This window comes from Talpa occidentalis, unplaced genomic scaffold (assembly GCF_014898055.3).
Source record: "Talpa occidentalis isolate TD23 unplaced genomic scaffold, MPIMG_talOcc4v2.1 talOcc4.11, whole genome shotgun sequence".
NCBI classification, from domain to species: Eukaryota; Metazoa; Chordata; class Mammalia; order Eulipotyphla; family Talpidae; genus Talpa; species Talpa occidentalis.
The window spans coordinates 93,042,319-93,069,171 of record NW_023601104.1 but is presented as its reverse complement, the minus strand read 5'-3'; the positions used below and the strand labels follow the sequence as shown (position 1 = coordinate 93,069,171).

General features: G+C 60.3%; 2 protein-coding genes across 7 annotated transcripts in view; one reads left to right on the top strand and one right to left on the bottom strand.

Annotated features, from left to right (window-relative positions):
• Positions 1-16,707, top strand: part of DYNC1H1 (dynein cytoplasmic 1 heavy chain 1) — a 59,878-nt gene extending 43,171 nt beyond the window's left edge. The window contains exons 43-78 of the mRNA XM_037503885.2: positions 668-797; positions 1,688-1,821; positions 2,282-2,396; positions 2,489-2,650; positions 2,740-2,954; positions 3,032-3,236; positions 4,088-4,261; positions 4,356-4,475; positions 4,606-4,726; positions 5,675-5,870; positions 6,095-6,212; positions 6,296-6,511; positions 7,124-7,336; positions 7,456-7,583; positions 9,241-9,394; positions 9,772-9,918; positions 10,004-10,154; positions 10,271-10,524; positions 10,601-10,735; positions 10,822-10,916; positions 11,078-11,252; positions 11,406-11,481; positions 11,980-12,140; positions 12,301-12,412; positions 12,510-12,570; positions 12,654-12,777; positions 12,875-12,988; positions 13,549-13,719; positions 13,833-14,050; positions 14,139-14,242; positions 14,716-14,927; positions 15,149-15,302; positions 15,586-15,728; positions 15,847-16,015; positions 16,163-16,290; positions 16,420-16,707. Coding sequence (XP_037359782.1) covers positions 668-797; positions 1,688-1,821; positions 2,282-2,396; positions 2,489-2,650; positions 2,740-2,954; positions 3,032-3,236; positions 4,088-4,261; positions 4,356-4,475; positions 4,606-4,726; positions 5,675-5,870; positions 6,095-6,212; positions 6,296-6,511; positions 7,124-7,336; positions 7,456-7,583; positions 9,241-9,394; positions 9,772-9,918; positions 10,004-10,154; positions 10,271-10,524; positions 10,601-10,735; positions 10,822-10,916; positions 11,078-11,252; positions 11,406-11,481; positions 11,980-12,140; positions 12,301-12,412; positions 12,510-12,570; positions 12,654-12,777; positions 12,875-12,988; positions 13,549-13,719; positions 13,833-14,050; positions 14,139-14,242; positions 14,716-14,927; positions 15,149-15,302; positions 15,586-15,728; positions 15,847-16,015; positions 16,163-16,290; positions 16,420-16,548 — 5,434 coding nt within the window. The 3' untranslated portion in view covers positions 16,549-16,707. The remainder of the gene's footprint in view (positions 1-667; positions 798-1,687; positions 1,822-2,281; positions 2,397-2,488; positions 2,651-2,739; positions 2,955-3,031; positions 3,237-4,087; positions 4,262-4,355; positions 4,476-4,605; positions 4,727-5,674; positions 5,871-6,094; positions 6,213-6,295; positions 6,512-7,123; positions 7,337-7,455; positions 7,584-9,240; positions 9,395-9,771; positions 9,919-10,003; positions 10,155-10,270; positions 10,525-10,600; positions 10,736-10,821; positions 10,917-11,077; positions 11,253-11,405; positions 11,482-11,979; positions 12,141-12,300; positions 12,413-12,509; positions 12,571-12,653; positions 12,778-12,874; positions 12,989-13,548; positions 13,720-13,832; positions 14,051-14,138; positions 14,243-14,715; positions 14,928-15,148; positions 15,303-15,585; positions 15,729-15,846; positions 16,016-16,162; positions 16,291-16,419) is intronic.
• A 1,306-nt stretch (positions 16,708-18,013) lies between these two features.
• LOC129145302 (uncharacterized) lies at positions 18,014-25,889 on the bottom strand. 6 transcript variants are annotated; one of them, XR_008550650.1, is made up of 8 exons: positions 25,813-25,889; positions 24,864-24,927; positions 23,550-23,614; positions 23,348-23,430; positions 21,734-21,862; positions 21,178-21,228; positions 18,665-19,152; positions 18,014-18,120 (listed from the first exon to the last, which is right to left on the bottom strand). XR_008550650.1 is itself a non-coding variant. In XM_054692228.1 (6 exons), exons 3-5 carry the CDS (start codon positions 21,842-21,844, stop codon positions 18,670-18,672), a joined length of 660 nt encoding a protein of 219 aa, XP_054548203.1. In that variant the 5' UTR covers positions 21,845-21,862; positions 23,348-23,430; positions 23,550-23,611; the 3' UTR covers positions 18,014-18,120; positions 18,665-18,669. The 6 variants fall into 6 exon arrangements, 2 of the variants coding, with proteins under 2 accessions (XP_054548203.1, XP_054548212.1); XR_008550651.1 differs by having other exon boundaries at positions 23,550-23,611; XR_008550648.1 differs by lacking the exon at positions 23,550-23,614 and having other exon boundaries at positions 18,665-19,167.
• Positions 25,890-26,853: the final 964 nt, after the last annotated feature.

Below are 26,853 nucleotides of genomic sequence, written 5' to 3'. Positions count from 1 at the left end.
GAGTTCAGTGTCCACGGAGCCCCTGTGGAGAGCTGGGCAGAGAATGCATGGCCCTGGCAGCCCTGGTTTCTCTTGAATTGAGGTTCTGCCACTGTATAAGCTATAGTCACTCTCCCTTTTTTAATCAGAAGAGAAACTAAGTTGCCATGTCATTTTCGGATTTCCCAGAATAGCAGAGATGTTTTGCTAGAGTCAGTGTAGCACACGTGCTTCTGAATCTGACTGGCTTCAGCAACAGGACATGCTTCACCTGCCTTCTCCGCACCTGGTGTGGCCATGCGCTGTGTCCCCCTGCCCGCCAGGACAGGGGTGGTCTCACCTCATGGCTTGGCAGGAGTCTTGAAAGCACCATGCCTCTATAGCCACATAACTGTACCTCCAGCTTCTGTTCCCGTAACGCCTCCTGGACACCTGAGACGTTTCTACTAAACAAGCTTAGGAACTAGAATCAAACTTCACTTTTTAAGTCAATTGTAACTTTTTAAGTCAATTTTTAGAGGAGGATTTCAGATGGCTATAGATTCCTGGAATCTTTCCTTTGTAGAAAATGAATATTTGTGAGGAAGACTAATTCAGCCTTAGGCTAGTTCAGTCCACAACACCCACAGAACTGGGGGTTTCTCACCACAGCCTTTATCTGGACATGAACACTTTCTTCCTCCCCCAGGCTTGTGGAAGACGAGGAGAGGCGCTGGACTGACGAGAACATTGACATGGTTGCCCTGAAGCACTTCCCGAACATAGACAAAGAGAAGGCGGCAAGCCGGCCCATCTTGTACAGCAACTGGCTGTCAAAGGTGAGTGCTCCCTGCCACTGCAGCAGTCCTTTTCATTAGAGCTTGTCCAGTCAGCAGGCCTGTCTTGAAGGGCACTGCCAGTGAAGCTGGGGTTACGGCCGACGTAGGAGTTGTGTGTGGCAGTGGATGGTTGGGGTGGGACCCCAGAGTGTGGCTGGCTGGCTGCCAGCTGTGTGCTGCTCGCCCACAAGAGGGCACTGCAGAGGTGATGAGTTTGTAAGCACAGGAGTCACCTCCGCCTGAAGCCAGTTTCAGCTTTGCTTTCAATTCTCACTGAAAACAGGGCAGTTGTGACTGATTTATGTGAAAATGGCTCATGCACAAACATACTAACAGAGGTGACATTTCCAGAGTGGCTGTGAATTGTCCTTTTCTCTGAAAAAGAGAGAAGGACGTTTGAGCAGATCTCACTCTCCATGCATTTCACACACAGGCCCTACTGGTGCCAGGTCTTAAGGGTATCACAGGCCTTTCATTGTCAGCAAGGGCCCGTCAGAGGCAGGACATCATGAGGTAGGTTTTTTTAGGAGGTGCTAGAATTTTCTGTTGCTAGACTCTATATACTCTTTCACTCACAGGCAGCACCTGCCCATGGCTTGCCTTGACACTGTGTATGGCTTCTTGAAGAACAAACATTCCTAACCACAGTCACGGAACAGCTCTTTGTTTAGTTAGGTCTTCTGCTATGTCTTCCAGTGAAGTTCAGTTTGTATCGAAATTTTGCATGTTTTTTAGGTCAAGTTAAATTACACTTTGTTGGTATGTTGTAAATGACATCCGGTAGCATTTAAAAACCACTTAATAAGCATATGTAGAAATGTAATTGACTTTGGTGTAATAACTAAGATGGTTTCATCTTAGTAACTAGGGTCCTACCTTTCTCCCTATAGGATTACATTCCAGTAGACCAAGAAGAGCTGAGGGATTATGTCAAAGCTCGGCTGAAAGTCTTTTACGAGGAGGAACTCGATGTCCCTCTGGTCCTGTTCAATGAGGTGTTAGACCATGTGCTCAGGATTGACCGGTAGGTTCTGTTGTTACGGCCTCGCCGTGTGCTCTGAGTGTGGTTGGGAAGCATGTTTATGCCAGGCCCTGTGCCACGCTCCTGACTGACCCCCGCCTCCAGCCCTGCCAAGTGACTGCCCTCTTCCACTAAGTGGCTTAACTGCCCTAGACTTACCCTGCTGCGCAGAATTCCTCTGCTCCTCCTCACACCTTCTGACCGCCGTGATCACAGTCCTTTTAGCCTCAGCGGGTCCTGGGACTATCTCGTGTCATCTCAGTAGCTGGAGGCAAGGTCATGTCTTATGATCTTTGTGTCTCCACTGGACTCCAGATAACAATTATTCAAGAGCTGTTTAATGTAGCAAGTTAAAGCATATTCGAAATGTTGTAGACAAAATACTTAAGTAGCTTAGGACATGACTGTCTAAGGGGGTAGAGCCTAAACACCTTCAAAGGTTTCCTTTCTGACAATGTTGTAGAATATTCCGTCAGCCTCAAGGCCACCTGCTTCTGATTGGTGTCAGTGGAGCAGGAAAAACCACCCTCTCGCGCTTCGTGGCCTGGATGAATGGCTTGAGTGTGTACCAGATCAAGGTGAGTTTTGGCCTCACGCTCCCAGCCCCCATGTGGACTCTGGCACGTTGCTCCCTGTGTGGGCCAAGCCTGATGTTCGGCTGCTCCTCTAGGTCCACAGGAAGTACACCGGGGAAGACTTCGACGAGGACCTCCGGACGGTGTTGAGGCGTTCTGGGTGTAAGAATGAGAAGATAGCCTTCATCATGGACGAATCCAACGTGCTGGACTCTGGCTTCCTGGAGCGGATGAACACCCTCCTGGCCAACGGAGAGGTATTACTGGGCACCCTCCCCCTGCGCACTGCACCCCGCAGCCGTGGGCTGTGGGCACCTGCGAGTGACAGTGCCATTTGGCTTCCTAGGTGCCCGGTCTCTTTGAGGGAGACGAGTACGCCACCCTGATGACCCAGTGCAAGGAGGGAGCCCAGAAGGAGGGCCTGATGCTGGACTCGCACGAGGAGCTGTACAAGTGGTTCACCAGCCAGGTCATCCGCAACCTGCACGTCGTCTTCACCATGAACCCCTCCTCGGAGGGGCTCAAGGACCGCGCCGCCACATCCCCAGCGCTGTTCAACAGGTACCCCCCTCACACGGCTCCTCCCAAGTGCTGCCCTACCCCCAGTAGCTGTTGCAAGACACAGGCCTCTCTTTCAGGTGTGTGTTGAATTGGTTTGGGGACTGGTCCACTGAGGCGCTGTACCAAGTCGGCAAAGAATTCACAAGTAAAATGGACCTGGAGAAGCCCAACTACATCGTACCCGACTACATGCCGGTCGTGTACGACAAGCTGCCGCAGCCGCCCACACACCGGGAGGCCATCGTGAACAGCTGCGTGTTTGTGCACCAGACGCTTCACCAGGTAGGTCCCTCGTGAGAGCGCGGAAAAGGCGAAACCCACCATCTCAGTAACACTGCCGTTGGCAGACCCTCGCTCTCCCAACCCCACACTTCACCGCTCCTACAGGCAGCTATCTGCGCCTCACCTGCCTCGTTACCTCCATTAATGTCATTTTGCCCAGCCCTTCCCTCCCCCACTGCTGGCCTCTGTAAAGAGCCTCTGCTGTTCCCTTCTCGGCCCACTGTGCATCCAGGCCCTTGTTCTCACTGGACTTGGGGTCTAGAAACACTTTCCTCACAGGGCCAGGCCACCGCTCTGCCCTGCCTGGTACGCTGGCGTTGCCTCAGCAGAAGACTGACGTGCCAGTGCCCTGCAGAATCTCTGCTGGCAAGGCGTGTGGGGGCGTGCAGGGGCAGGCCTCCACCTACTGCCAGGCTTGAGACTCTGATAGAAGAGTCCATTGTCTGTTCCCCAAAGGCTTTATAATAACCACTTTGAGATTGGGGTGGTTTTGTGGGCTTCTGCCCTCTTTCTCTCCCCCCACTGCACGTGCAGGCACCCCTGTAGCTTCCGGAATCTAGTTCAGCCTTGGCCTTGCTAATCTCATCCCCCCACTGGCCAGAGGGGACCAGAGTCCCATCTTTTTTGAGGGGCATCTCTGCGGAGGCCACACTCGCCTTCCTCACCTTGGAGGGGTCAGAGAAAAAGTAGGTTTCAGGGGCTTCCTGCAATGTCACATGGTGACCCCGGGGCTGGGTCCGAGCCCCCATGTGCACTGCGATGCCACAGGCAGGGCAGTGGTTAGGGGCTTCTGAGGGTGAATTGCAAGAATGCTCTGAAAAGTGAAGAGATCGGGCTTTCTTCTTTGAAAGGCGAATGCCCGGCTGGCCAAGCGAGGTGGCAGAACCATGGCCATCACGCCCCGCCACTACCTGGACTTCATAAACCACTATGCCAACCTGTTTCACGAGAAGCGCAGCGAGCTGGAAGAGCAGCAGATGCACCTGAACGTGGGACTCAGGAAGATCAAGGAGACCGTCGACCAGGTGCACTGCTGGCACTGGCCTCGCTTGCTGGGGCCTGGGGTGGAGATGACCCTTGCAAGGTAATCTGCTCTCTGACATGGCTTTTGTCCTTCAGGTGGAAGAGCTGCGTCGTGACCTGAGGATAAAGAGCCAAGAGCTAGAGGTCAAAAATGCGGCCGCCAATGACAAGCTGAAGAAGATGGTGAAAGACCAGCAAGAGGCTGAGAAAAAAAAGGTGCTTTTTTGTTCCAGGGACTGCAGGGGGCAGTGGGGGAAGGGGTGCAACATGGTGTGAGGGCTGCTGTTCAGGCCTCACACCGCTGGTTAACCAGTGCCCCCAGAGCTGAGTCACCCCTGTCTTCTAGGTCATGAGCCAAGAAATTCAGGAGCAGCTGCATAAGCAGCAGGAAGTCATTGCAGACAAGCAGATGAGTGTGAAAGAGGACCTCGACAAGGTGGAGCCAGCCGTCATCGAGGCCCAGAATGGTATGTGAGTGCTCCCTGGAGGAGCAGTGAGGCTGCAGTGTCGGGGTCCAGCACCCATGTCAGTAAATGAGGCTTTCCTAAGTGCTTAGGGTCACCGTGTTGCTGAAGCCAAGCTCCTTTCTGAAAGCTAGTCTGCTCATCCTAGTTAAACCCTCACGAGGGAAAGCTGGCAAAAGAAGCTTTTACATCAGTACAGTTTTTAAGAATCTGGTCTGGTGGTGATGACGTCAGCATTACAAGCCCAACATGATTTTCACCAACACATGCTGGGACGTTGCAGCACGTCCTGGCCATGCTGTGTAGGGCCAGTTCCAGTGCTGACATCAGCACTGGGTCCTCACGCGCTGTAGAAGAGCAGTGGCCCTTGCGTCACACGGTCCTCAGTGCCTCTGCCCATGCTCCTTCCTGCCCACCGTGTGTCACTGTTCCAAGTGACCTCGTTACCAGTAGCTTTCACGTTAACACCACAAGCTGAATCCAGATGCACCATGCAAACTACAGAGTGCTGTTCACAGCCGAATTCAGACAGGAATCTGATTTCTCACCTGCTGAGTAATTACTGAACAGGTGCTTGAATCAAGCTTTAGGCTGGAAAACTCCACATTTCCATGTGTGGCAGGCGTTGGCCATTTTTTTGCAACTGTTAATTCCATGTCTTTACCAGGCCAGGCACACTTACAGATTGTGGCAAGTTGACAATGTCTTTGTTGAAAAATTTTAGAAATGTATTATTAAATTTTTTTCCATATTCATGGAGGTAAGGATAAGGTTAAGGAGAAATTGGGTGGCTGTTTACCCAACTTGTTAGCCACAGAACTTTCATATTTAAAAGATCGGCTATTATATTAAAAAATAAATAAGGAAAAAGTAAAAGATGTGCTATTTAAAGACAGTCCATTTGGGCCTCCCTTCTGGCGGCCCCTCCCCACTGCCCTTGCTCCTCCGCAGCCGTCAAGTCCATTAAGAAGCAGCACCTGGTGGAGGTGCGCTCCATGGCCAACCCCCCTGCCGCTGTGAAGCTGGCGCTCGAGTCCATCTGCCTGCTGCTGGGGGAGAGCACGGCGGACTGGAAGCAGATCCGCTCCATCATCATGCGGGAGAACTTCATCCCCACCATCGTGAACTTCTCTGCTGAGGAGATCAGGTCAGTGGGGGGTGTGGGGACTGTGGCCAAGGGCCTCTGCTGGCATCTGCTGGGTGGACCAGTGACCGCAGAGTCCTCACACCAGGACCCACTGTCCCCTGGGGTCAGGCTTATCCCCGTGGCCATCAGCGTGCCAGTTGGGGACTGGCCTTTACATTTTAAATTCCTAAGAACTCTGCTTTACTTTGCGCTGCATGCACTTCTAAACAATCCCTCTCTTGCAGTGATGCCATCCGGGAGAAGATGAAGAAAAACTACATGTCCAACCCCAGTTATAACTACGAAATTGTCAATCGGGCTTCCCTGGCCTGCGGCCCTATGGTTAAATGGGCAATCGCACAGGTAACTGCACGGCCTGGCATTCCTGCACGTGGGGCCCACCTGCCGGGTCACTCCCGGACAGTGGTGCCAACTTGTTCCCTCAGCTCAACTACGCGGACATGCTGAAGCGGGTGGAGCCCCTGCGCAACGAGCTGCAGAAGCTGGAGGATGACGCCAAGGACAACCAGCAGAAGGCCAACGAGGTGGAGCAGATGATCCGCGACCTGGAGGCCAGCATCGCTCGCTACAAAGAGGAGTACGCAGTGCTGATCTCCGAGGCCCAGGCCATCAAAGCGGACCTGGCTGCTGTTGAAGCAAAAGTAAGATTGTCCTCCCGGGTGCACACTGCCTGCTCCTCTGAGACACCACCGCTGAGTGGTTTGATAGTCGCTCTCCGGCCTTGGCGGGCAGAGCCGAGGGGCGCGCACCTGACCTGTGCTGCGTGTGCTCCGTGCCTCCTCGCGGGCAGCTCTGGGGGCTCCCACTGCCTGCATGCCAGGGTGTGAATTAGGACACACCCAAGCTGGGCCTCCAAAGCCACTGACCCCTGTAGCCAGCTTGTCCCACCTTAAGCTCCTGTTCAGGCCCCTACCACTGCCGCCCCCTCGGTCACATGCACGCCTCTTGGATCAGCCTCAGTCTCCCGCCACTGGTGCTGCCTCCTGTCGCATCCTTCACCCCACTGTTCCTCTTCCCTGCAGCTTCTCCTTACTGCCCCCTGTTCACACACAGTCGAGTCTGCGCTTCCTTCAGCCTGACTGTTCTAAGGTTTACTTGTCCTCCATCACCTGTGTTCCGGGTCCTGCCCATGATCGTGAACAACTGGGGCGCTTCTGTTTCTAGCCCAGCCAGACCCTGCCCCAGCTCGTGCTTCCAGTGTCTGTCCTGGAAGCGCTCCCCAGCCTCTGAGCGCCGTCTGGCCTTCCTCATAGGTGAACAGGAGCACCGCCCTTCTGAAGAGCCTGTCTGCGGAACGGGAGCGGTGGGAGAAAACAAGTGAGACTTTCAAAAACCAGATGTCCACCATCGCCGGGGACTGCCTCTTGTCGGCCGCGTTCATCGCTTACGCGGGCTACTTTGACCAGCAGATGCGCCAGAACTTGTTCACTACCTGGTCCCATCACCTGCAGCAGGCCAACATCCAGGTACCCTCCAAGGCTCCAAACCGCGCGTGGACATGTGGGCCGGAGTTGCCGGCGCCCAGCAGCCCTCCCTTGTGCTGCCTGTGGCTCTGCAAAGGGAGGGTAACGCCCTGGCCTTTCAGTTCCGCACAGACATTGCCAGGACGGAGTACCTGTCCAATGCCGACGAGCGCCTGCGGTGGCAAGCCAGCTCCCTGCCCGCAGACGACCTGTGCACGGAGAACGCCATCATGCTGAAGCGGTTCAACAGGTGCGTCCTGCAGAGGGCAGGGGGCCAGTGTCCGGGTGCTCCAAGCCAGCGGCCCCACTTTGTTCAAAACACTTTTATCTGCGACCTGACCAAGACTGGGAAAGGGCACACAATGCTGCCCGCCTGGGACTCGCCACTGGTCAGGGCACACGGGGACCATGCGTCCCCATTGACAGACTCAAGGCCGGAGTAAGACAGACGTTTTTCAGACCTGAAAGCAGAGTTGAGGGGAAATTGCTGTCGGCTTTTCTAAGGAGCCAGGGCAGCAGGATGTGGCACGGACAGTAAGGTGGCTGCAGGTGGCAGGAGTGGTGCTGACCTGTGACCAAGGTTGCCCCCTTAGGGCTTGACCCTCCTCAGGAGCAGCTCTGAAATCCAAAGGTGTTTCCTGTCTTCATTCAAAAACCCTATCCCTAGATTTGTTTTGGTCCCCATAAACACCGTGAATTTCTTTTTTTTTTTTATGTTACTTTAACAACACTGTATACACTTCACGTGCCTGTTGGCATCTGTCTGTCCTGTGCTTCTGCCCATTTTTGACTTGGCGTTGCGCTGAGCTATAGTGCGCTCTGGGCTGTCCGCCATCTGTCAGGTGTGTGTGTCTGCAAACACCCCGCTCAGCAAGCGGTTATTTGAGTGACACCTTCTTTTGCTGTGCAGAACCTTTTTACTTTGAACCTTTGAATCTTCGTGGCACCCATGTCCCAGGGACAGTGTGGGAGGCTCCACTAGGTGTCATCCTTGACACCCAAGCCCTGGGGTCCCAGAGCATGTGTCCAGGTGGTGCTGCTCCCTGTGCAGAGTTGGGCTCGTCCAGTGGGAGCTGTGCTTGCTGCAGGTATTACTCAGCAGCTGCCTGGCACATAGGTGACGTGTCCAACCACACATGAAGGTGGAGTGTGTGCCCGCTGATGGCTGGGAACCCCTCAGCTGGGCCGGTTAACAAATGGCCTTGGGTCACCACCTGAGAGCCAGGGGCCCTTTGGAGCCCTGCAGAGGGCGCTGCGACAACCAGAGGAAAGCAGATGCCGGCAAGTGTGGGGTGTGCCCCCCAGGCCACGTGTATGTTTCACGTGTGCCCAGAAATGGAGACAGCACCCACCTGGGGCTACTCTAGTGACCAGAGCATTATGGGGGAGGGGCTTCTTTTTTGATCTGTGTCCAGTTTCACCCAGTCTTAAGTTTTAAATTTTTTTAACGGTAGCTCTGGACAACAGCTGGTTATATTTCCATACCTCTGGTTCCTCATTTGTGGAAGGGATCTATAGCAGCGCCTCCCACTGGGCTGTTGAGAGGAAGAAGTGACATTGAGTTACTTTCTCTCCGGTGCTGCTGCAGGGCAGGTGGTGAAACCCCCCGTCCAGGGGTGGCGCTCTAGATGGACGCAGATACACGCATGGCAGTTGCCCTGGCAGCACACGCTTAGTGCCGGGAGGAAGCGCACAGGAAGCTAAGCACTGCTGGCCCCAGAGTCCATTCCTAGAGCGGCCTGTGACAGGGCTGCCTCACCACAGACGTGCTCCTGGGAGGCGCTTGGCATAGAGCCTTTAGCATTTGGAGACTGGGAACCGTGCCTGTGGGGGGGGCAGCTTCCTGCTCTCCCAGGCTCCAGGGCTGGGCCCGGGTGCCTCAGCTTGCTCCTCCGCCTTCCCTGCAGGTACCCACTCATCATCGACCCCTCCGGGCAGGCCACCGAGTTCATCATGAATGAGTACAAGGACCGCAAGATCACGCGCACCAGCTTTCTGGACGATGCCTTCCGGAAGAACCTGGAGAGCGCCCTGCGCTTCGGGAACCCCCTCCTGGTCCAGGTGCGCATGTGGCCCCCAGTGCACTTGCAAGGGCTGCTTGGGATTGTTCACACACAGCTGATGTGGAATAAGGCTAGGCATACCACAGAAACTGGCCATCCCGATTTTAGAGCAAGGAAAAGGCTTTGAGGTAGTTCTATAAAAAGTGAACCCAATGAGCACAGCGTAAGCACCAGTTCACCTCATGTCCAGGGCCACTCTCACAGGTGGCTGTGCCGGGGCCTGAGCTGCAGTCAGCACCACACGTAGCCGATGGCTGCTGCCTGACGGTGTGGGTCGGGGTGTCTAGGTTTGTCGGGAGTGCAGTGTCACCATCAGCACAGTGTTGCTGAGGCCAAACACTGCAAGGCTGAATCTCGGGCTCCGCATGTGTGCAGGATGTGGAGAGCTACGACCCGGTCTTGAACCCGGTGCTGAACCGCGAGGTCCGGCGCACAGGGGGCCGGGTGCTTATCACCCTCGGGGACCAGGACATAGACTTGTCACCGTCGTTTGTCATCTTCCTGTCCACCCGGGACCCAACGGTAAGTGCGGGGCCTGCTGCGTGGACGCGTGGCACAGCCACGGAGGCACAGAGGGGACAGGCTGACTTCCCAAGGCCCTTGGCAGGTTGAGTTCCCACCGGACCTCTGTTCCCGGGTCACTTTTGTCAACTTCACGGTCACCCGTAGCAGCTTACAGAGCCAGTGCCTGAATGAGGTGCTCAAAGCAGAAAGGCCCGATGTGGACGAGAAACGCTCTGATCTTCTCAAGCTCCAAGGTAAGTTCCAGGCAGGCAACTTCTGTAGGCTCACGGGCCAGGAGGCGGGGCCTTTGAGGGTGCAGCCGGCCAGGTTGTGCAGGCGCCCCAGTGACCCTGGGCCTTTGTCCTTCAAGGGGAGTTCCAGCTCCGGCTGCGCCAGCTGGAAAAATCTCTGCTGCAAGCCCTGAACGAGGTGAAGGGACGCATCCTAGATGACGACACCATCATCACTACGCTGGAGAACCTCAAGAGAGAGGCGGCCGAGGTGACGCGCAAGGTGGAGGAGACCGACATCGTGATGCAGGAGGTGGAAACCGTGTCCCAGCAGTACCTGCCACTCTCCACCGCCTGCAGTAGCATCTACTTCACCATGGAGTCTCTGAAGCAGGTGGGCCCTCCCCCTCCCTGGGGCCCAGAGCCCAGCCGGGGCCTGTGCCCACCTCACACCCCCTCTGCCTCTTCAGATCCACTTCCTGTACCAGTACTCCCTCCAGTTCTTCCTGGACATCTACCACAATGTCCTATACGAGAACCCAAACCTGAAGGGCGTCACCGACCACACACAGCGACTCTGCATCATCACGAAGGACCTCTTCCAGGTACAGTGGGGCCTGCGCCCATGCCCGGAGGGAGCAGCCCTGGTGAGTTCCTGGGGGTCAGCGGCGTCTCCTGTCTTTGTCCCCAGGTGGCATTCAACCGGGTGGCGCGAGGCATGCTACACCAGGACCACATCACCTTTGCCATGCTGCTCGCCAGGATCAAGCTCAAGGGCACGGTCGGGTAAGGCCAGCCACCCCCTCCTTCCACTGAGCGCCATTGCACTCCCCTCCCCCCCAAACCCACTGCCATGAGCACTGTGGGACCATGAGCTTTCATTAGAGCTCTGGTGACAGTGAGGGATGACCAAAGAGACCTTCTCTAACCCGTGGCCTCCTTCCTAGCGAGCCCACCTACGATGCTGAATTCCAGCACTTCTTGAGGGGGAAGGAAATCGTCTTGACTGCTGGCTCGACCCCCAAGGTCCAGGGCCTGACCGTTGAGCAGGCTGAAGCAGTGGTGAGGCTGAGCTGTCTCCCTGCGTTTAAGGATCTGATCGCAAAGGTTCAGGCAGACGACGTAAGTATCCAAACACTCCTGGTATAAAGTTGGCCTTCCTCAGGAAATTGGCAACAAGGAGTGAAAGTTGTGTGTCGTGTTTGTCACTCTCAAGTCACATCCACCCTCTCTGCCCCCTGCACCGTGGTGATGCTGTCCCTCTTGTCTCCTCAGCAATTTGGCATCTGGCTGGACAGCAGCTCCCCAGAGCAGACGGTGCCCTACCTGTGGAGCGAGGACACCCCTGCCAGTAAGCCCACCAGCGCCCCTGGCATCCTGTGCCCCCGGGTGAGGGTGGGCTCTGCTGCCTGAGCAAATGTACATGTCCCCCAGATCACAAGCTGCCAGCCTACAGATAAGTTCAGTGTTGCAATGCCAGGCATTGGCTTGGAAGCGGGAGAGCAGCAAAGTTGGACCAGAGAGGGTGGGGTTGTCCCTTGCCCAACACCAGGGCAAACTGGCTGTTTCTGCGTGCATCACTGAGGCCCAGGCAGTGGGGGAGGCGCGCTCCCAGCTCCCATAGAGAGGCCTGGGAGGCATGTGATGTCATAGGAGGACTCGCAGAAGACACAGGAGGTGGTCACCGTTCTCCTGGGTGACCTGGGCAGAGAGCAACAGAGCTGCGGTGTGGTTTCTGAGGACTTGGACTCTGGAGACTTTGCAAAGCCAGGTTGTAGCATGAACAGTCCAGTGGGGGCATCTCAGGGTCTGCTTCACCGGCCACCAACCCTTCTCGGCCCCCTTGCAGCACCCATCGGACAAGCCATTCACCGCCTGCTCCTGATTCAGGCCTTCCGGCCCGACCGCCTGCTAGCCATGGCCCACATGTTTGTTTCAACGAACCTCGGGGAGTCCTTCATGTCCATCATGGAGCAGCCACTGGACCTGACCCACATCGTGGACACAGAGGTACTGCGCTGGACCCCGCAGACGCCCAGCCGCAAGCTCCAAAGGCCAAGTGCCTGCTGTAGACTCGGCCCTTGCCAACTGCCAGCACACCGCTGCAGGCCTTCCCCCTGGGGCGTGCCATGTGAGGCACGGAACTGAGCCCTGTCTCCTCCCACCGCAGGTAAAGCCAAACACACCTGTGTTGATGTGTTCTGTGCCTGGTTATGACGCCAGCGGGCACGTGGAAGACCTGGCAGCGGAGCAGAACACTCAGATCACCTCGATTGCCATCGGTAAGTGGCTGGTCTGTCCAGTGGGCTGAAGCCCCACAGGACTCGTGGGCACAGACCCCTGAGACCACCATGCTGACACTGAGCTTTCTGGCACCAGGCTCGGCAGAAGGCTTCAACCAAGCAGATAAGGCCATCAATACCGCTGTGAAGTCCGGCAGGTAGGCCTGTGTGTCTTAGAAAGCCCAGTCCCCGCGGACTCAGGCCAGAGGCCTGCAGCGTCGCTGTGGCTTTGCCTATGCAGGTGGGTGATGCTGAAGAACGTGCACCTGGCCCCGGGGTGGCTGATGCAGCTGGAAAAGAAGCTGCACTCCCTGCAGCCGCATGCCTGCTTCAGACTCTTCCTCACAATGGAGATTAACCCCAAGGTGGGCAGCGGGCACGAGATGTTGATGTTACGGCTGGTGTGGCAGCTGTTGGAGGGGGGCGTGCTGAAGCAGAGTGACGGGACCCTGTCCCCCACAGGTGCCCGTGAACTTGCTCCGCGCAGGCCGCATTTTCGTGTTCGAGCCGCCCCCTGGGGTGAAGGCCAACATGCTGAGGACCTTCAGCAGCATCCCCGTCTCACGCATCTGCAAGGTAAGGAAGGCCTCCTCCTGGGGTCTGGGGCCACCGCAGAGGGGGCCACGACCTCCCCAGAGGCCAGTGTCTGCTCTAGCCTCTGACCCCACTTGCACAAGCCCTGTGGCGGGCCCTACTCCTGAGAGGGATGGCGGCATGGGGTTTGGCTACAGTGGGTGATGGTCAGGCTCCCACAGGAGCAGACGCCCCACTCTCGCTGGAACCTCGGTCATCCTCCCAGAAGCCTGGGAACCGGAGGCCACACTGTGTGCCCCGGGCACTGAGCAGAGGCTGAGGCTGGCAGCAGGGGTGGAAGGGCGTGGCGGGCACTCCCATTTCTGCCATGAGCCATCTTTTCTGATGTTCTTAGAAATTTCGTTTTTAGTGTAGTTTTCTGTGAACTGAATAGCAGCAATACCCACCGTGGCGCCTGCCCGGCTGCTCCCTGGTCAGGCAGGCCAGGCTTGGTACGTGATTGGCTCTGCTCAGAACTTCAATTTCAATGCGGGGTCCACACCTCCCTCGCCCCCAACGTGGTGCTTGCTGCCCTGGTGACTCTGCCCTCTGATCCCGTGCAGTCTCCCAACGAACGCGCCCGCTTGTACTTCCTGCTGGCCTGGTTCCACGCCATCATCCAGGAGCGTCTGCGTTACGCACCCCTGGGGTGGTCCAAGAAGTACGAGTTTGGGGAGTCTGACCTGCGGTCGGCCTGCGACACAGTGGACACCTGGCTGGACGACACAGCGAAGGTGCGTGCAGCTGCACCCAGGAGGGTGGGTGCTGGCTCCACATGCCCAGCAGGTGGTGGGGTCCTGCCCTCTAAGAGCTGCCCCTCCCACCCCTGACTGCTCTTCCCCCCCAGGGAAGGCAGAACATCTCTCCAGACAAGATCCCCTGGTCAGCCCTAAAGACGCTGATGGCCCAGTCTATCTACGGTGGCCGTGTGGACAACGAGTTCGACCAGCGCCTGCTCAGCACCTTCCTGGAGCGCCTCTTCACCACCAAGAGCTTCGACAGCGAGTTCAAGCTGGCCTGCAAGGTGGACGGGCACAAAGACATCCAGATGCCGGATGGCATCAGGTGGGGCCTGCTGCCCGTGACAACCTGGTTCGGGATGCTGGGCCATGGGGCGATACCCGTGACGCATTTCCTGGTGCTGGTTTTCCAGGCGAGAAGAGTTCGTGCAGTGGGTGGAGCTGCTCCCTGACACCCAGACGCCCTCCTGGCTGGGCCTGCCCAACAATGCCGAGCGAGTCCTCCTCACCACCCAGGGTGGGTGCGCGCCTGGCCCCTGGGCACCTCCCCTCCCTGGACACCATGGTGTGGGGGGCGGGCAGAGAACATATTTAGCCTGGGGGTGTCTTTTCTGTGCCAGAAGCTAAGTTTTTGGCCAAAGGCTTCATATTTTTAAGTGACTTGCAGCCTCTGGCGCCGGTTGTGGGGGTGTGGGGATGTGAGACTGAGGCCTGGTGGGCACAGAGGGGTGGGCAGAGCCAGCAGCTCTCAGGGCAGCTCCTGCCCACCAGCTCTTCCGCCTCGCTCTTGGGCTTCACAGTGGCCTCCAAGTGAGGAGGAAGTGGCTTCTGTGGCCGGCAGCTCCTCTGGGCGCCTCCCCACACTTCTGACTAAACTGTTTCCTGTGCTTCTGAGCGTGTCCCATGTCCCTCGGGACACCTTTAACCTGTCAGCATGTCACGTGGCCTTTACATTCAAGTTTTCTGGTCCCCACCCCCTGTGGCACCCAGGCGTGGACATGATCAGTAAGATGCTGAAGATGCAGATGCTGGAGGACGAGGACGACCTGGCCTACGCCGAGACAGAGAAGAAGGCCCGGACGGACTCCACATCCGACGGCCGCCCCACCTGGATGAGGACGCTGCACACCACCGCCTCCAACTGGCTGCACCTCATCCCCCAGACGCTCAGCCACCTCAAGCGGACGGTGGAGAACATCAAGGTACGGTGGAGGGGGGAGCCAGGCAGAACACAGTGTACCTGCAGCAGTCAGAGGGTCGTGCCTGGGGCCGGCCCATGTGAGCCAGACTGATGAAAGCCCCTGCCCGCAGAGACTGCCCAGAGCTGCCCTCGGGCTGGGCCAGGCGGGCTGTGAGGGGCAGCCCTGAAGGCCAAGCGCCTTCTTCTGACCGGGGGCCTTCTCCCTTCTCTCAACAACCGCAGGACCCTCTATTCAGATTCTTCGAGAGGGAAGTGAAGATGGGTGCTAAGCTCCTGCAGGATGTGCGCCAGGACCTCGCGGACGTCGTGCAAGTGTGTGAGGGGAAGAAGAAACAGACCAACTACCTGCGCACGCTCATCAACGAGCTGGTGAAAGGTGTGGCGCTTGGCGGGTGGGGCGGCCACGTCCTCCTGCACAGAGCAGGATGTGGGCAGGCCTGGAGGTGCTGCTCCTGTAGTTCGGGTAGGGCAGGGGGGCAGGTAGGAAGGGCTGGGGAACCTGTGTCCGTCATCAGCCTGCTGTGCCACAGTTGGTGGCTGCGTCCTCAGCATCACCCACACCCGCCTGGGCATAGCATGTGGGGCCGGGCCAGCGGAGGCCTGTCCCCCGTCCCAGTGGGGACTGGCCATGATTGAGACCGGGTCTTCCCTGCTCGCAGGCATCTTGCCTCGAAGCTGGTCCCACTACACGGTGCCCGCTGGCATGACCGTCATCCAGTGGGTGGCCGACTTCAGTGAGAGGATCAAGCAGCTACAGAACATCTCACAGGCGGCAGCGTCAGGCGGCGCCAAGGAACTGAAGGTGCGAGGCCGGGGGCAGGGGAGCTGTCCGGGGCTTGGGGGCCAGGGTGGGGGACAAGCCCAGCCCAGGGTCGGCGGAGGCAGGTGGGCTCCCTCATGCAGGCCGCTTCCTCCCTCAGAACATCCACGTGTGCCTGGGGGGCCTGTTTGTGCCTGAGGCCTACATCACAGCCACGAGGCAGTACGTGGCCCAGGCCAACAGCTGGTCCCTGGAGGAGCTCTGCCTGGAGGTCAATGTTACCACCTCCCAGAACACCACCCTCGACGCCTGCAGCTTCGGAGTCACAGGTGAGGAGGGTCACAGCAGGGCTGCCCTGGCCTCTGGCCTGCCCCCGGGGCCTGCCCTCGGGGGCCAGGGGGTGCCCACAGAGCTGGGGGGGGGACCGAGCCAGTGCTTGGTGGGCCGTCTGCGTCCAGCGCGGGCTTCTCCCCCAGGTCTGAAGCTGCAGGGGGCCACGTGCACCAACAACAAGCTGTCGCTCTCCAACGCCATCTCCACCGTCCTCCCGCTGACGCAGCTGCGCTGGGTCAAGCAGACTAACGCTGAGAAAAAGGCGAACGTGGTGAGTGGCTGCCCCCTCCCGGCTCCCACCCCTCCCCTTCCCCCAGGGCCCCCTGTGAGGCAAGCCCCCCACACACACTCCCCACCAGCCTTCCCTCCAGATCACCAGCCAGCTCTCGCCCTTCCCCAGGTGACCCTGCCTGTGTACCTGAACTTCACCCGGGCCGACCTCATCTTCACGGTCGACTTCGAAATCGCCACCAAGGAAGACCCACGCAGCTTCTACGAACGTGGCGTGGCCGTCCTCTGCACCGAGTGAGCTGGCCCGGCCATGTCTGACGCGTGGTCACAGTGCACCAGATGGCATGGCCGGTCTGAGGCGGGAGGGAACGAGGGAAGCCCGAGGGTGGGCAGCGCGGCCCAGCTGACACGGGAATAAAACACTACGCACAAGCCGGCTCTGCTCGTCTGTTCCAGAGGTCGCGCCGGGAGCCCTGTACCCGCAGAGCGGCTGCGCGCTCCACACCATTTAGAACTGGGATCCATCCCGTGACCCCCGAGGCCTGGCCGGGATCCAGGGTGGAGGCTGGGGAGCTTTCCTGTCATGCTGGGGGATGGCGGGCTCACCCTAGCCCCCACATCCACCGCCACCACCCATCCCGCCGTGTCCCTGGCACATTCACACCCAGTTCTGGGGCAGCTGGTGGAGTGACCGCTGTCCACTCAGACATGAACAGCGCGTCCCCAGCCAGCCTACCCCTGCCCAGAGGCACTGCCCCCGGCTGGGACAGGCACACATGAGGGCCAGACTTGGGGAGCAGGGCACCTGCCTGGGATGATGCCGGTTTACTGCAGCCACCGCTCGCTCTGGGAGCTCCTTCCCACCTGATTCTGGAGTGTCCATCGGGGTCCCCAGATGGCCGGGCTGTAGCCCACACCTGAAGACTGGGGCCCGCTCTTTTTTTTTTTTAATTCACCTTCTGTTTGAGATTTATTTTTATTTCTGCATACAAGACTGGGGTGTAGGCCAGAGATGCTGGGGTGGGGGGGTGAGAGGATTCACCAGAGACAGAGCAGTGAGCAGAACAGACGGATCCACTGAGATACACTGCTGAGGGGAGCAGCGGGGAGGCAGGAGAGGTCTGCTGCGCCCTGTGGGTCAGGGCCCTGGTGGGGGATGGAGCTCAGGCCACAGGGGTCGTGACCGCTTGGTAGTGCTGAAACTGACCCCTGTGCCACCATGGAGGCCCTGGGGCCCTCTGGAACCAGTAACAAGCATTTCTAGCATGGAAGCTGGGCGCACTCTAGCAATGTGGGGTGCACCCACAGGAGCCCTGGGTCATTCACATGAGTTCCAAGCACAGGCCAGCAGAGTCCCAGGTGAGGGTTCTGGGGCCCCAAGAGAGCAAAGAGCTGTACCCTGAGGCCCAGCTGCGAGGAAAAAGCAGGAGACGCCATTGTCCAGCCCACAGGCAGGCAGAGCAGACACTGCTGAATGGGCGTCACTGGGACCCACAAATCAAGGGCCCCACTCGGTGGCCATGTCCCTCGTCTTCCGCCTGAAGGGCGGGGCAGGTTAAGAGTGAAGCCCCCACGGAGGGCCTGAGGCTCCCACTTGCCACCCCCACCTGACACCCCACTCCCACTTCTGGGACCACCCACTGGCCCTGCAGCAGGGGGACAGGCTGGACGGTGGCACAGCCCTGTCCCTCCAGGTAGAGCAGGCGGGGTTGGGGTCGGCCCTGTTGCGGGTGTCCCTCCCCGAGGCAGGGCGAGCGCGCCTGGGTGATCTGCTTTTATTGGTGTTTGGACAGCGAGTCCCAGGCCTGCGACGTGGCCCCAGCAGAGGGGCTGGCCCCGGCACTGGCCCCACACTCCGCTCGGTCTGTGCCTGTGAGGAGACACACGGGGAAGGATAAAGGGCCCGGCAGGCAGGCCACAGGCCGGACCGCGACGCAGCTGGCAGGCTGAGCCTGCCCTGTCCCCGGACACTGCCCTGGCCGGGACGGGCACCCGGTGGGTCTGGTGGTCACCAGGGCGGCCGAGGCGCCTGTGCAGCCGGTAGCCTGACCCTGCCCTCAGCCCGAGTGACCCTCACAGCCTCGCCCGCCACCTTGGCCCGTGGTTTGGTCCCATGTGTTTGAATGTTCTTGGAGAAGGGTCTTGTCGGGCCAGCGCGGGACGCTTGCTGGGGACGAGGGGTAAGGGCAGCCATGGAAACCCCAGCGAAGAGGTGGCAAGTTGGGAGAAGAGGATCCCGGGGCCCAGCTCGGATGAAAGGGCTGGTCCTCAGGGGACACGTTCCGGAGCGAGAACTCCCTTGACTCAGCCAGGGCCCCGCAGCCCCTCCCCAGGGGGACCCGCTGTGCAGCCGGGGAGGGGACCTGGCGCCCAGCACAGCCTCCCATTCGCAGGCGCCTCCGCAGGCCGCTCACCTGCTCTAGCTCACATGCTGCTTCCGCCTCTTATGTTTCTCAGGCTCCGCGAGTAGCAGCTCTAGCTTCCTCTTGGAGAGGGACAGCTTGGGCATCCTGTCCCGCTCACTCCCGAGTCTGGGGGCCCGGGCCGCCCTGGCTCGGCCCCGCGTGTGTCTGGCGGGGTCGGGGTGCTCCGCTGCCCTGGGACCCCACTCTCCCCCCAGCCTCCTCAAGTCCGCTGGAGCCCCAGGAAGCCCGGCTGGCCCCATGGGCACCTCAGGGCCACTGGCCTCCACCGGCTGCATGTCCACGTCTGTGGCCCCCAGGGAGGCAGAGGCCCAGCCAGCATCTGAAAGTTTCCACGGTGGCCCTTCTAAGCAGCCTTCTTCCGGGCTCCTGGGCTTGGGTGCGTGGGGAGGCCCAGTGCCACCTGCAGCGCAGCCAGGGCCGCGGCAGGCCCATTGCCAGGGGGCAGCGTCCAGCTCCCCGTCAGAGGGATCTAGAAGCTGAGACAGAGGAGCCTGCACCGGCAATATCCAGGGAGGCAGACGCTGAGCAGGCCAGGAGCTGTCCTGCCCCCATAGGGGGCGCCCCAGGGACTGGGTCCCCCCACTGCCAGGTCTGCCGCTCCCACCTCTGGGTCCCTCTGCCCGAGCAGGCCCAGCCGCCTCCCATGCCACCCCACGCCAGGCCAGGCCTCGTCCAGAGCTGCGGGGAGGACCGAGCCAGGCATCCCCAGTCCCGAAGGGACCTGTCCCCCAGGGCGGCGCGTCACCCCAAGAAGCCGGGTGGCCCAAACGCCTCTTAGCTGCATGGCCAGGGGCAGAGGGGCCTGGTGGAGTGTTCTGGAAGTCTAGGAGCTCCCTCCCAACCTTTCTACCCCAAGCTCTAGTCTTCTGTCCCATCTACCTCCTGCCCCCTTTTCCTGACTGGACAGTCAAAGCCTCCAGAGTCGTCTCCTGAGACTAATCGCTGTCACCTCCTAGCCGACAGCAGGCAGGAGCTCTGTCCGGTCCAGCTGCGGCGGCTCATCCTTCCAGACATGCTGACAGGACGTGATGGCCGGCGAGCACCAGGCGGGTCAGGCCCAGGAAGCACACGCCCCCCTTGTCATCCGCTCACACACCCAGGCTCCTGCCACACGCACACGCCACGCACCACACACACATCACGCACCCGCACACATCACACACTCTAACGGTCCCCAGGGGACGGGGAGGGCCCAGGCCCCTGCCCCGCCCAGGGAGGGTGAGCACAGCGGAAGAGAAGCTGCAGGAGATGGGAGGGAGGAGCAGGATGGGAGCAGGAGGAGCCTGAGGAGGCGCGTGGAGCGGCAGTCGTGTGAAGAAGGCGCGCTGGCCTCTCGCCCGGACTGGACAGGGGCCTGGGGGACGGGGAGGGACACTTGGGAGAGACAGACGCGGGTGAGAGACGCGTGGGGAGGTTAACGATGGCAGCCTTGATTCTGATTTTGATTTTGCTTTTTCCCTCCCAGAGTTGTCCGCCTGTTTCTGACCCTTTTCTGTGGGTCCCCGCTGGAAGGTGCTTTCAGCTGTGGCAGCTTTTGGGCCTTGCTCTGGGCCAATCCCGTTTGGCTGGACTTTTACCCACGAGGGACGGGTAACTTCAGGTGCTCGACTTGGAAACTGTGTTCTTTGCCTTCTCTGTACTGCACGCTAACTACTAAAGTTCCTTTCCATTAAAGCTCTGTGTGCTTGTCTATATGCGGCGGATGGCAGAGCCTATTTCGAGTAGGCGGGTTTGGGGGTTCTGGGTGCCCCTCTCCCTGCCCTGTAACAACAGCACACACACCACAGCCCTGCAGGCCCCTATGTGGTCATCTCACTGGGGGGTCTAACTGTGGGGACACACACACACACCCCACACCCCACCCCCACACCCCAGGGTAAAGTAAAAAGTATCAGGCTTTTCTGCCCTCCGGGAACCCTGCGGTCCTGAATGCATGCCTGATGGCGGCACCTGGAGTAGGGTGTGGGCATACGTAGATGGGATTCACCTGGGCTAAGACTGGGCTTTTAAGGATGGCGTCACGGGGACGCCAGTAGAAGCAGAGAAGCCGAGAGAAGAAGAGAAGCAGAGAGAAGGCCAGAGAGCCCAGACAGAGTGAGGATTGGCTGGGGGCTGGGAGGTCTGCCAGCCTCCCGGCCCCCCAGCACCCCTGCCTGCCACATGCCTGGTAAATCTAAATAAAAAGCCTGCAAAACCCACCAAGGACTCTCTAGGACGCCTTCTTTACCTGGTCTGCTGGATCAGAAAACCTGCACTGTGTCCCTCCTGCCCTGACAATACACCCCCCCCCTTTAAATCTCAGATTCAGAAGCCGAGCAGGCCCGCTGACTCCAGAAGCCACTTCCTTCTCGTGACCCCACCAGAGCCTTCATCCCCGCAAGCCCCCAGCCCAGGCAGGGCGCTGGGGAGGGGGCGGCAGAAGTCGCGTCACAGAGCAAATAAAGTGACAGTGTGAACCCAACTCGGGGGCGCCGGCCAGCCGACCGGCCTCCCAGGCCTACCTCTCTCCAGGAGCTGTCCGCGAAGTCCAGGTGGTGCTTGTTGAGACCGGCCTGGGGAGAAGGAGGCTGACTGGCCTTTCCACGAACTAAACATCAGCAGCTGTGCCCAAGCCAGCCCGAGGGCGCCTACCCCCCATGCCAGCGGCCACTGTCAGGCCGGTCATAGTGGCTGGGCGGGTGGGGTGGACATGGAGAAGACGGAAATGCTCCCAGTCGCTGCCAGCGGGAGGGCGGAAACACCCGTCCCCACAGCACCCTGGACACCTGTCCTGGGCTGAGGCCGGGGGTCTGGAAGACGCCAGGTCATCCGCCCCAAGCCCTCCCCTTACAGCTGCGGGTCTGAGGCCCCAAAGAGGCGTCTCGAAGAACCTGGGGTGCCTCTGGAGACCGCCCCACCCTCCAGACTCTGGAAAAGCAACTCTAGCTTTTTCCTCATCAAGAGAAAGGGTGGGGCCTTGGCCGCCTCTGGCCTGGGGAGGGTGAGGCCGTGAGTCCTCACAGGGCTGGGCCTGGCCTGCTCTTCCCGCCCGTCTCCCGGAGGGCAGGCCTGGAGCACCTTGAGGCGATGGAGCGGGCGCCTCTGTCCCTTCCGGAAGTTGGTCCTGGTGCTGGGGGTGCTGAGCGCAGCCCTGATGCAGGTAGGTCGGCCACACCTTGGCCCAGCCATGGCTTGGGGTCCACCTCCCTGGAAAACACCGGGGTCGGGCGAGGAGGGCGGCCCCAGAAGCTAGAGGTGCCAGGGGTGGGCGCAGCTGGGGCAGCAGCCAGGTGGGTGCCTGGCATGTCGGTCCACAGGAGCGCTGGCAGAAATTAGCCTCTCGGGAAGGCAAAGCCTGGGGCCTGCAGGACTTCCTGTCGCGAAGAGCCGACGGGCAGCGTGGGGGCAGCCCCCGCCCCAGACCCGGTCTTCCCTCTGTCTTCTCACAGAAGCGCATTGGGAAACACGACACGTTCATTGACACAGAAAGTTCCAGAATGTTGGGGGGAGGGGTCCGTGCAACTCAAATGCCCCCCTTTGTTTCGTTTTGTGAAAGATGAAGACAAACCCACACGGGGGCCTGACGCCCCCAGAGTGACACTAAAATCCCAGATTTTCCTACAAAGTTGCTAAAAACATGAAGAAAAACCCACACACCCAAAGATGCAGAGGCAGCGTCGCCCAGAGACCACCGGGCGAGCACAGGCCTCTCGCGCCCCTGGTGACCCCCAGGGCGGGCTTCAGTCGCCACCGGCCCCACTTTCCAGGAGTAACTCGCTTTCCCCGCCAGCTCTCGGGCCTGGAGCCCAGGGTCGCCGGGGCTGCTCTCCCGGACCCCCCACCCCCCGCACCTCCGCCGCACACCTCTGGCCGCGCTGGCCACTCGCACGCGTATCTCAAGTCCCCGGCAAAAGCCAGAATCTGCTGCTGGTCTCCTGCCCTGCAGGAGGTCTGCGCCTCGCTTGGGGTCTGCGTCTTCACCGGCTCTCCTCTTCCGGTCCCGGGAGGCCCCCGGGCCACAGACCCGCGCAAGGAAGTCCTCAATCTGAGACCCCAGACGGTACGCGGGGTGACTGGAAAGCCAGCGCCCATCGGCCAAGTCACCACGGCCCTGCACCCCGCAGAGCAAGGGTGAGCCCGAGGCAGGGCAGGGCCCGGGTCCAGGGCGTGGCCTCACCCGGCGCAGCGGCTGAGCTTGATGCGCTCGCCCCAGGGGCCGTGGGGTCAGCGTGTCCGAGGGGGGCTCAGACCCGGCACAGGAGCTGCGAGGGGCTGTGGCTTCTCAGTCACACCCTCCAGAGGGTCCACTTCCTCCCCAGAGGCTGCCCTCCCTCCCTGCCCCGGACTCAGACTCCTGCCAGCCGCTCGCTCTCGTAACGACGGCACCGCCTCTCCCGAGAGCCACACACCTCGACCTCCAAGCCAGTCCTGCCCGTTAAACTCAATCCCTGAGTGGCCCCAACACCAGAGGCCGCTGGCCCCCGCCTCAGGGGACCCCGCTCTTCCCCCAGCTCTATGCCCGGCCTGGCCGGGAGGCGCTGCAGGTGGCTGGTTCACGTCAGCTGGACTCACCATCCTGGCAGATGTCCCCGGCGAGGGCGTCCAGAGCAGGTGGCTCCAGGACAAGGGGTGGGCCCACATCCACCCCCCAGAGGCGCGGCTGCCCCTAGAGCCGCCCCAGGCTGGGCCTACCTGGAGTCAGGAGAAAGGGGGGGATTCCGAGCAGAGGCCAGGTGGTCTTCCACAAAGATGAGCTTAGCGTCTCCTCTCAAGACCTGGAAAACGGGAGAGAAGTACCATGAGCGCCCCGCCCTCCAGCCACCCAGGGGAAAAGCGGCAGCCGGTCCTGCCCCAGGGAACAGGCACTGGGGTGCGGGTGGGGGACGCTGGTTACCTTCAAGGGCCCTCTGCTTTGGCCTCCAGGTCAGACCAGGAGGTTAAGTCAGCTTTGCTGCTCTGCTATGAGGGGAAAACACGTTTCAAGAGTTTTCAACAAATTCCACACCTAAGCAGGGTCTCGCTCAAGAGCAGGGACCCTGCCTTGTTGCAACTTTGGTTCTGGAAGGGTTCTCCAGCTCCGCGTCCCCAGTCACGCGGGAATGGAGACAGGCAGGGGCCCAGTGCTTCCTTCTCTAACTCAAGGCTGAGCTGGTGGGCCTCCCTGGTGGCGCAAGGGGTTAAGCACTGCACTATGAAGCAATCCGCAGCCTCTGTAGCACGAGTTCGATCCCCGGCCAGGGAGCAATTGACATGGCGCAGCAGACCTCTCCTGTCTCGCAGTGCAGCAGACCTCTCCCGTCTCGCCTGCTGCTCCCCTCAGCAGTGTATTTCATCAGTCTGCCTGTTCTGTTCCCCACTCTGTCTCTGGTGAATCCTCTCACCCCCCGCATCTCTGGTCTGTACCCAGCTCTTGTGTGCATAAATAAATCAATCTTAAAAAAAAAAAAGACCGAAGTGGCTCAGGCTCAGACCTCTGAGGCCGCTCACATTCTGACCATGCCGGCCCGGGTCCCCTGCCCAACCTGCCCTCACAGGGATGCCCGATCGGCCGCATCCCTGCCCCGGGCCAGGGCAGGCTCAGGGGATAACAGTTTACCTGAAACAGGTTAAGGGGGGAGTCGGGAGGCTTCAAGCCCGCCCCCTCCAGACTGAGCTAGGACAGAAGAACGCGACAAAGCAGGTTCCAGCAGGAACTGGGACGCACTGGCCCAGCTGCGTGGCTCCAGCTCCAGAGCAGGAAGACAGCTGAGAAAGCGCAGCCCCTGGAAGGCCGGGCCCCAAGTCAAGGCCCCGCGGGGCAGAAGACACCAGCTGGGGCTTCTGAAGGCCGGACTTGAGGGGTGGAAACAAACCCAAGCCCTCAGACGGTCGCTTTACGCCACGGATGTGGAGCAAAGGGCCATGTCTGGTGGGGCTTGTTCTGAGGGGGCGGCGCTCATTCCTGTGGGACGTGGGGTCTGGATTGGGGCGACCAATGATGGGCCTGTTCTCTCCTCCCGCCAGTTAATTCTTCAGACACCTTCACACCACACTTGGCCACTCGCTCGGCCATAGCAGCACAGGAACGCAAGGGCTTGGCTTGTTCTTGCCTCCTGGGACTCTCCCGCCCCTTACGCTGTTTCAGAAAAGGTCCAAACTCTTGGCTCAAGTTCCAGGCAATGGCGACTAAACTTTTGAGGGCAGGACACACTCCCGCGGCCCCACGTACCTCGTATTCTGAGTCGGCCCCCCGCAGCATGGGCTCTCGCCAGACCCCATGGGCTCACCCAGCTCTACGACAGAAAAACGCAGCAGCGTCAGGGGCAGGAGGCAAACCCCAGGCCCTGAGGCCCATCTCATTCATTTGACCTCACTGTGCTTGAGGGGAAATCACGGCCTTACTTTGGAGAAGTCCGGCCTGGCGGCTGCAGACCCTCACTAGCCCAGGTTAACTGCAGGCGTCCTAGACGCCCCCTGTGGTGGTGGGGGGAGCGGAGGGGGTCCCCACTCCCCAAGCACAGGCAGTTACTGAGGGCAAAGCAGTGTGAACCCCCGCCCCTCCCCCACCCCCAGGCCACCCCACCTAGGAAGGTGACAGGGGTTTCCTCTCAATCCCTCACTCCTCACACCAGGGGGAAACGCAGGCCCCCACAGCAGCCGCTCCCCACCAAGCAGGCCTGACTCCTGGGGAGCGAGGGTCCCCCGTAAGTGGGGCACGGAAGAGGGGTGAGGCCACTCCTGGGGTGGGGCATCATCCCTTCTGTAGGGCAGGGCCCCCACCCTCTTGAGGGTGCCTGCTCACTCGCGGGTCTCAGTTCTGGGCCCTGGCAGCTCTGGATCCTCCAGCTAAAGCAAGACCCATGTCCTGCCCGCCCCTGCAGGGGGGCTTCCAGCAGGCAGCCCCTCGGGGTGCATCTGACCAGCCCTCACCTCCCCCCACTTCCATGCACCTGCCCAAGATCAGACCCTGGCGCGGTGGCCGCCTGGGCTCCCAGAAAAGACGCCCCCAGGTCCCCAGGGCCTGGGGAGTCAGGTCTCCAGTCTGGCCCGCCCAGTAGTGAGCAGCTCCTCAAGGGGGGGTCCCGGGATTCTGACCCAAGGGGTGGGCCTGGGGCCAGGCTCCTGCGGAGCAGTAGGAACTCGCGCTCGCTCTGGGGCGCGGGACAAGGCAGTCCTACCTCCTGAACGGCACGTCCATTTCGTTCCCGGAGTGAGCATTGCGGGGTCTGCAAGGCAGGTCCTGGGGTGGACCTGTGTGACGTCATAGGGACCCCGCTTCACCGCCACTGCACCCCAACCCCACGCACAGGCCCCGCCCACTGCCCCAGGTGCGCCCCGCCCCTCGTGCCCGCGCCCTGGGCGGAGCCTCCGCCCGCTCGCCGGGCCCCTCCCCCGGCTCCGCCCGCGCCGCGCAGCCTGTTGGACGACGTCGTTGTGCCCCAGTCTGCGCGCCCCCGAGCCCCGGGAGGACGACCTAGCCCGCCAGCGCGGCGTCCCGCGGCCCTCGCGAGGACCAGCCCCCGCCACTCCCGCCCCCGGCCGACTCGGGAGGCGGCCCCTGCGCCCCACCGCCCGCTGCTCAGCCAGGGGTGCTCACCTCGCCCCCTCTGGCTTGTTTAACCCCCCCCCCCCGCTTAGTGTGGCACCTCTTCCAGGAAGCCCTCCTGGCTAGCAGCGCCCGGCTGAGCTCCCACAGACCCGCTGTGGGTTGCCTGACAAATGCGCGGCCCCAGGCTGTCATCCTCTGAGCCCAGGGATTTTCACCCCTCACCCCCATGGTACCGGGCACTGTAACTCCCCCAAAGTATATTTTTGTTTTTGTTTTTTTTTTAAGATTTATTTATTCATTCAAGCACTGGGTACAGTCAGAAGCGCGGGAGGGTGAGAGAATTCACCAGAGCCAGAGCGGGGAGCAGAGCAGGCAGAAGAACCGAAGTACACTGCTGAGGGGAGCAGCGGGCGGCAGGAGAGGTCTGCGGGCCATGTGGGCCCCTCACCCCACGGCCGGGGATCAAACCAGCTGCGGGCAGCTTCGCAACCCAGCACTCAACCACTGCACCACCGGGGAGGCCCCCAAAGTATATTTTGAACGATGAAAGGAGCTGGTGACTGCGCCGCAAAGTCTGTGAGCTGCTCAGCCACTTACTGCACCATCATTTTTTAAGTCAGGACGTGTGGCTGCGCCAACCTGCCCTCCTAGATCAAGACTGCCGCCTCCC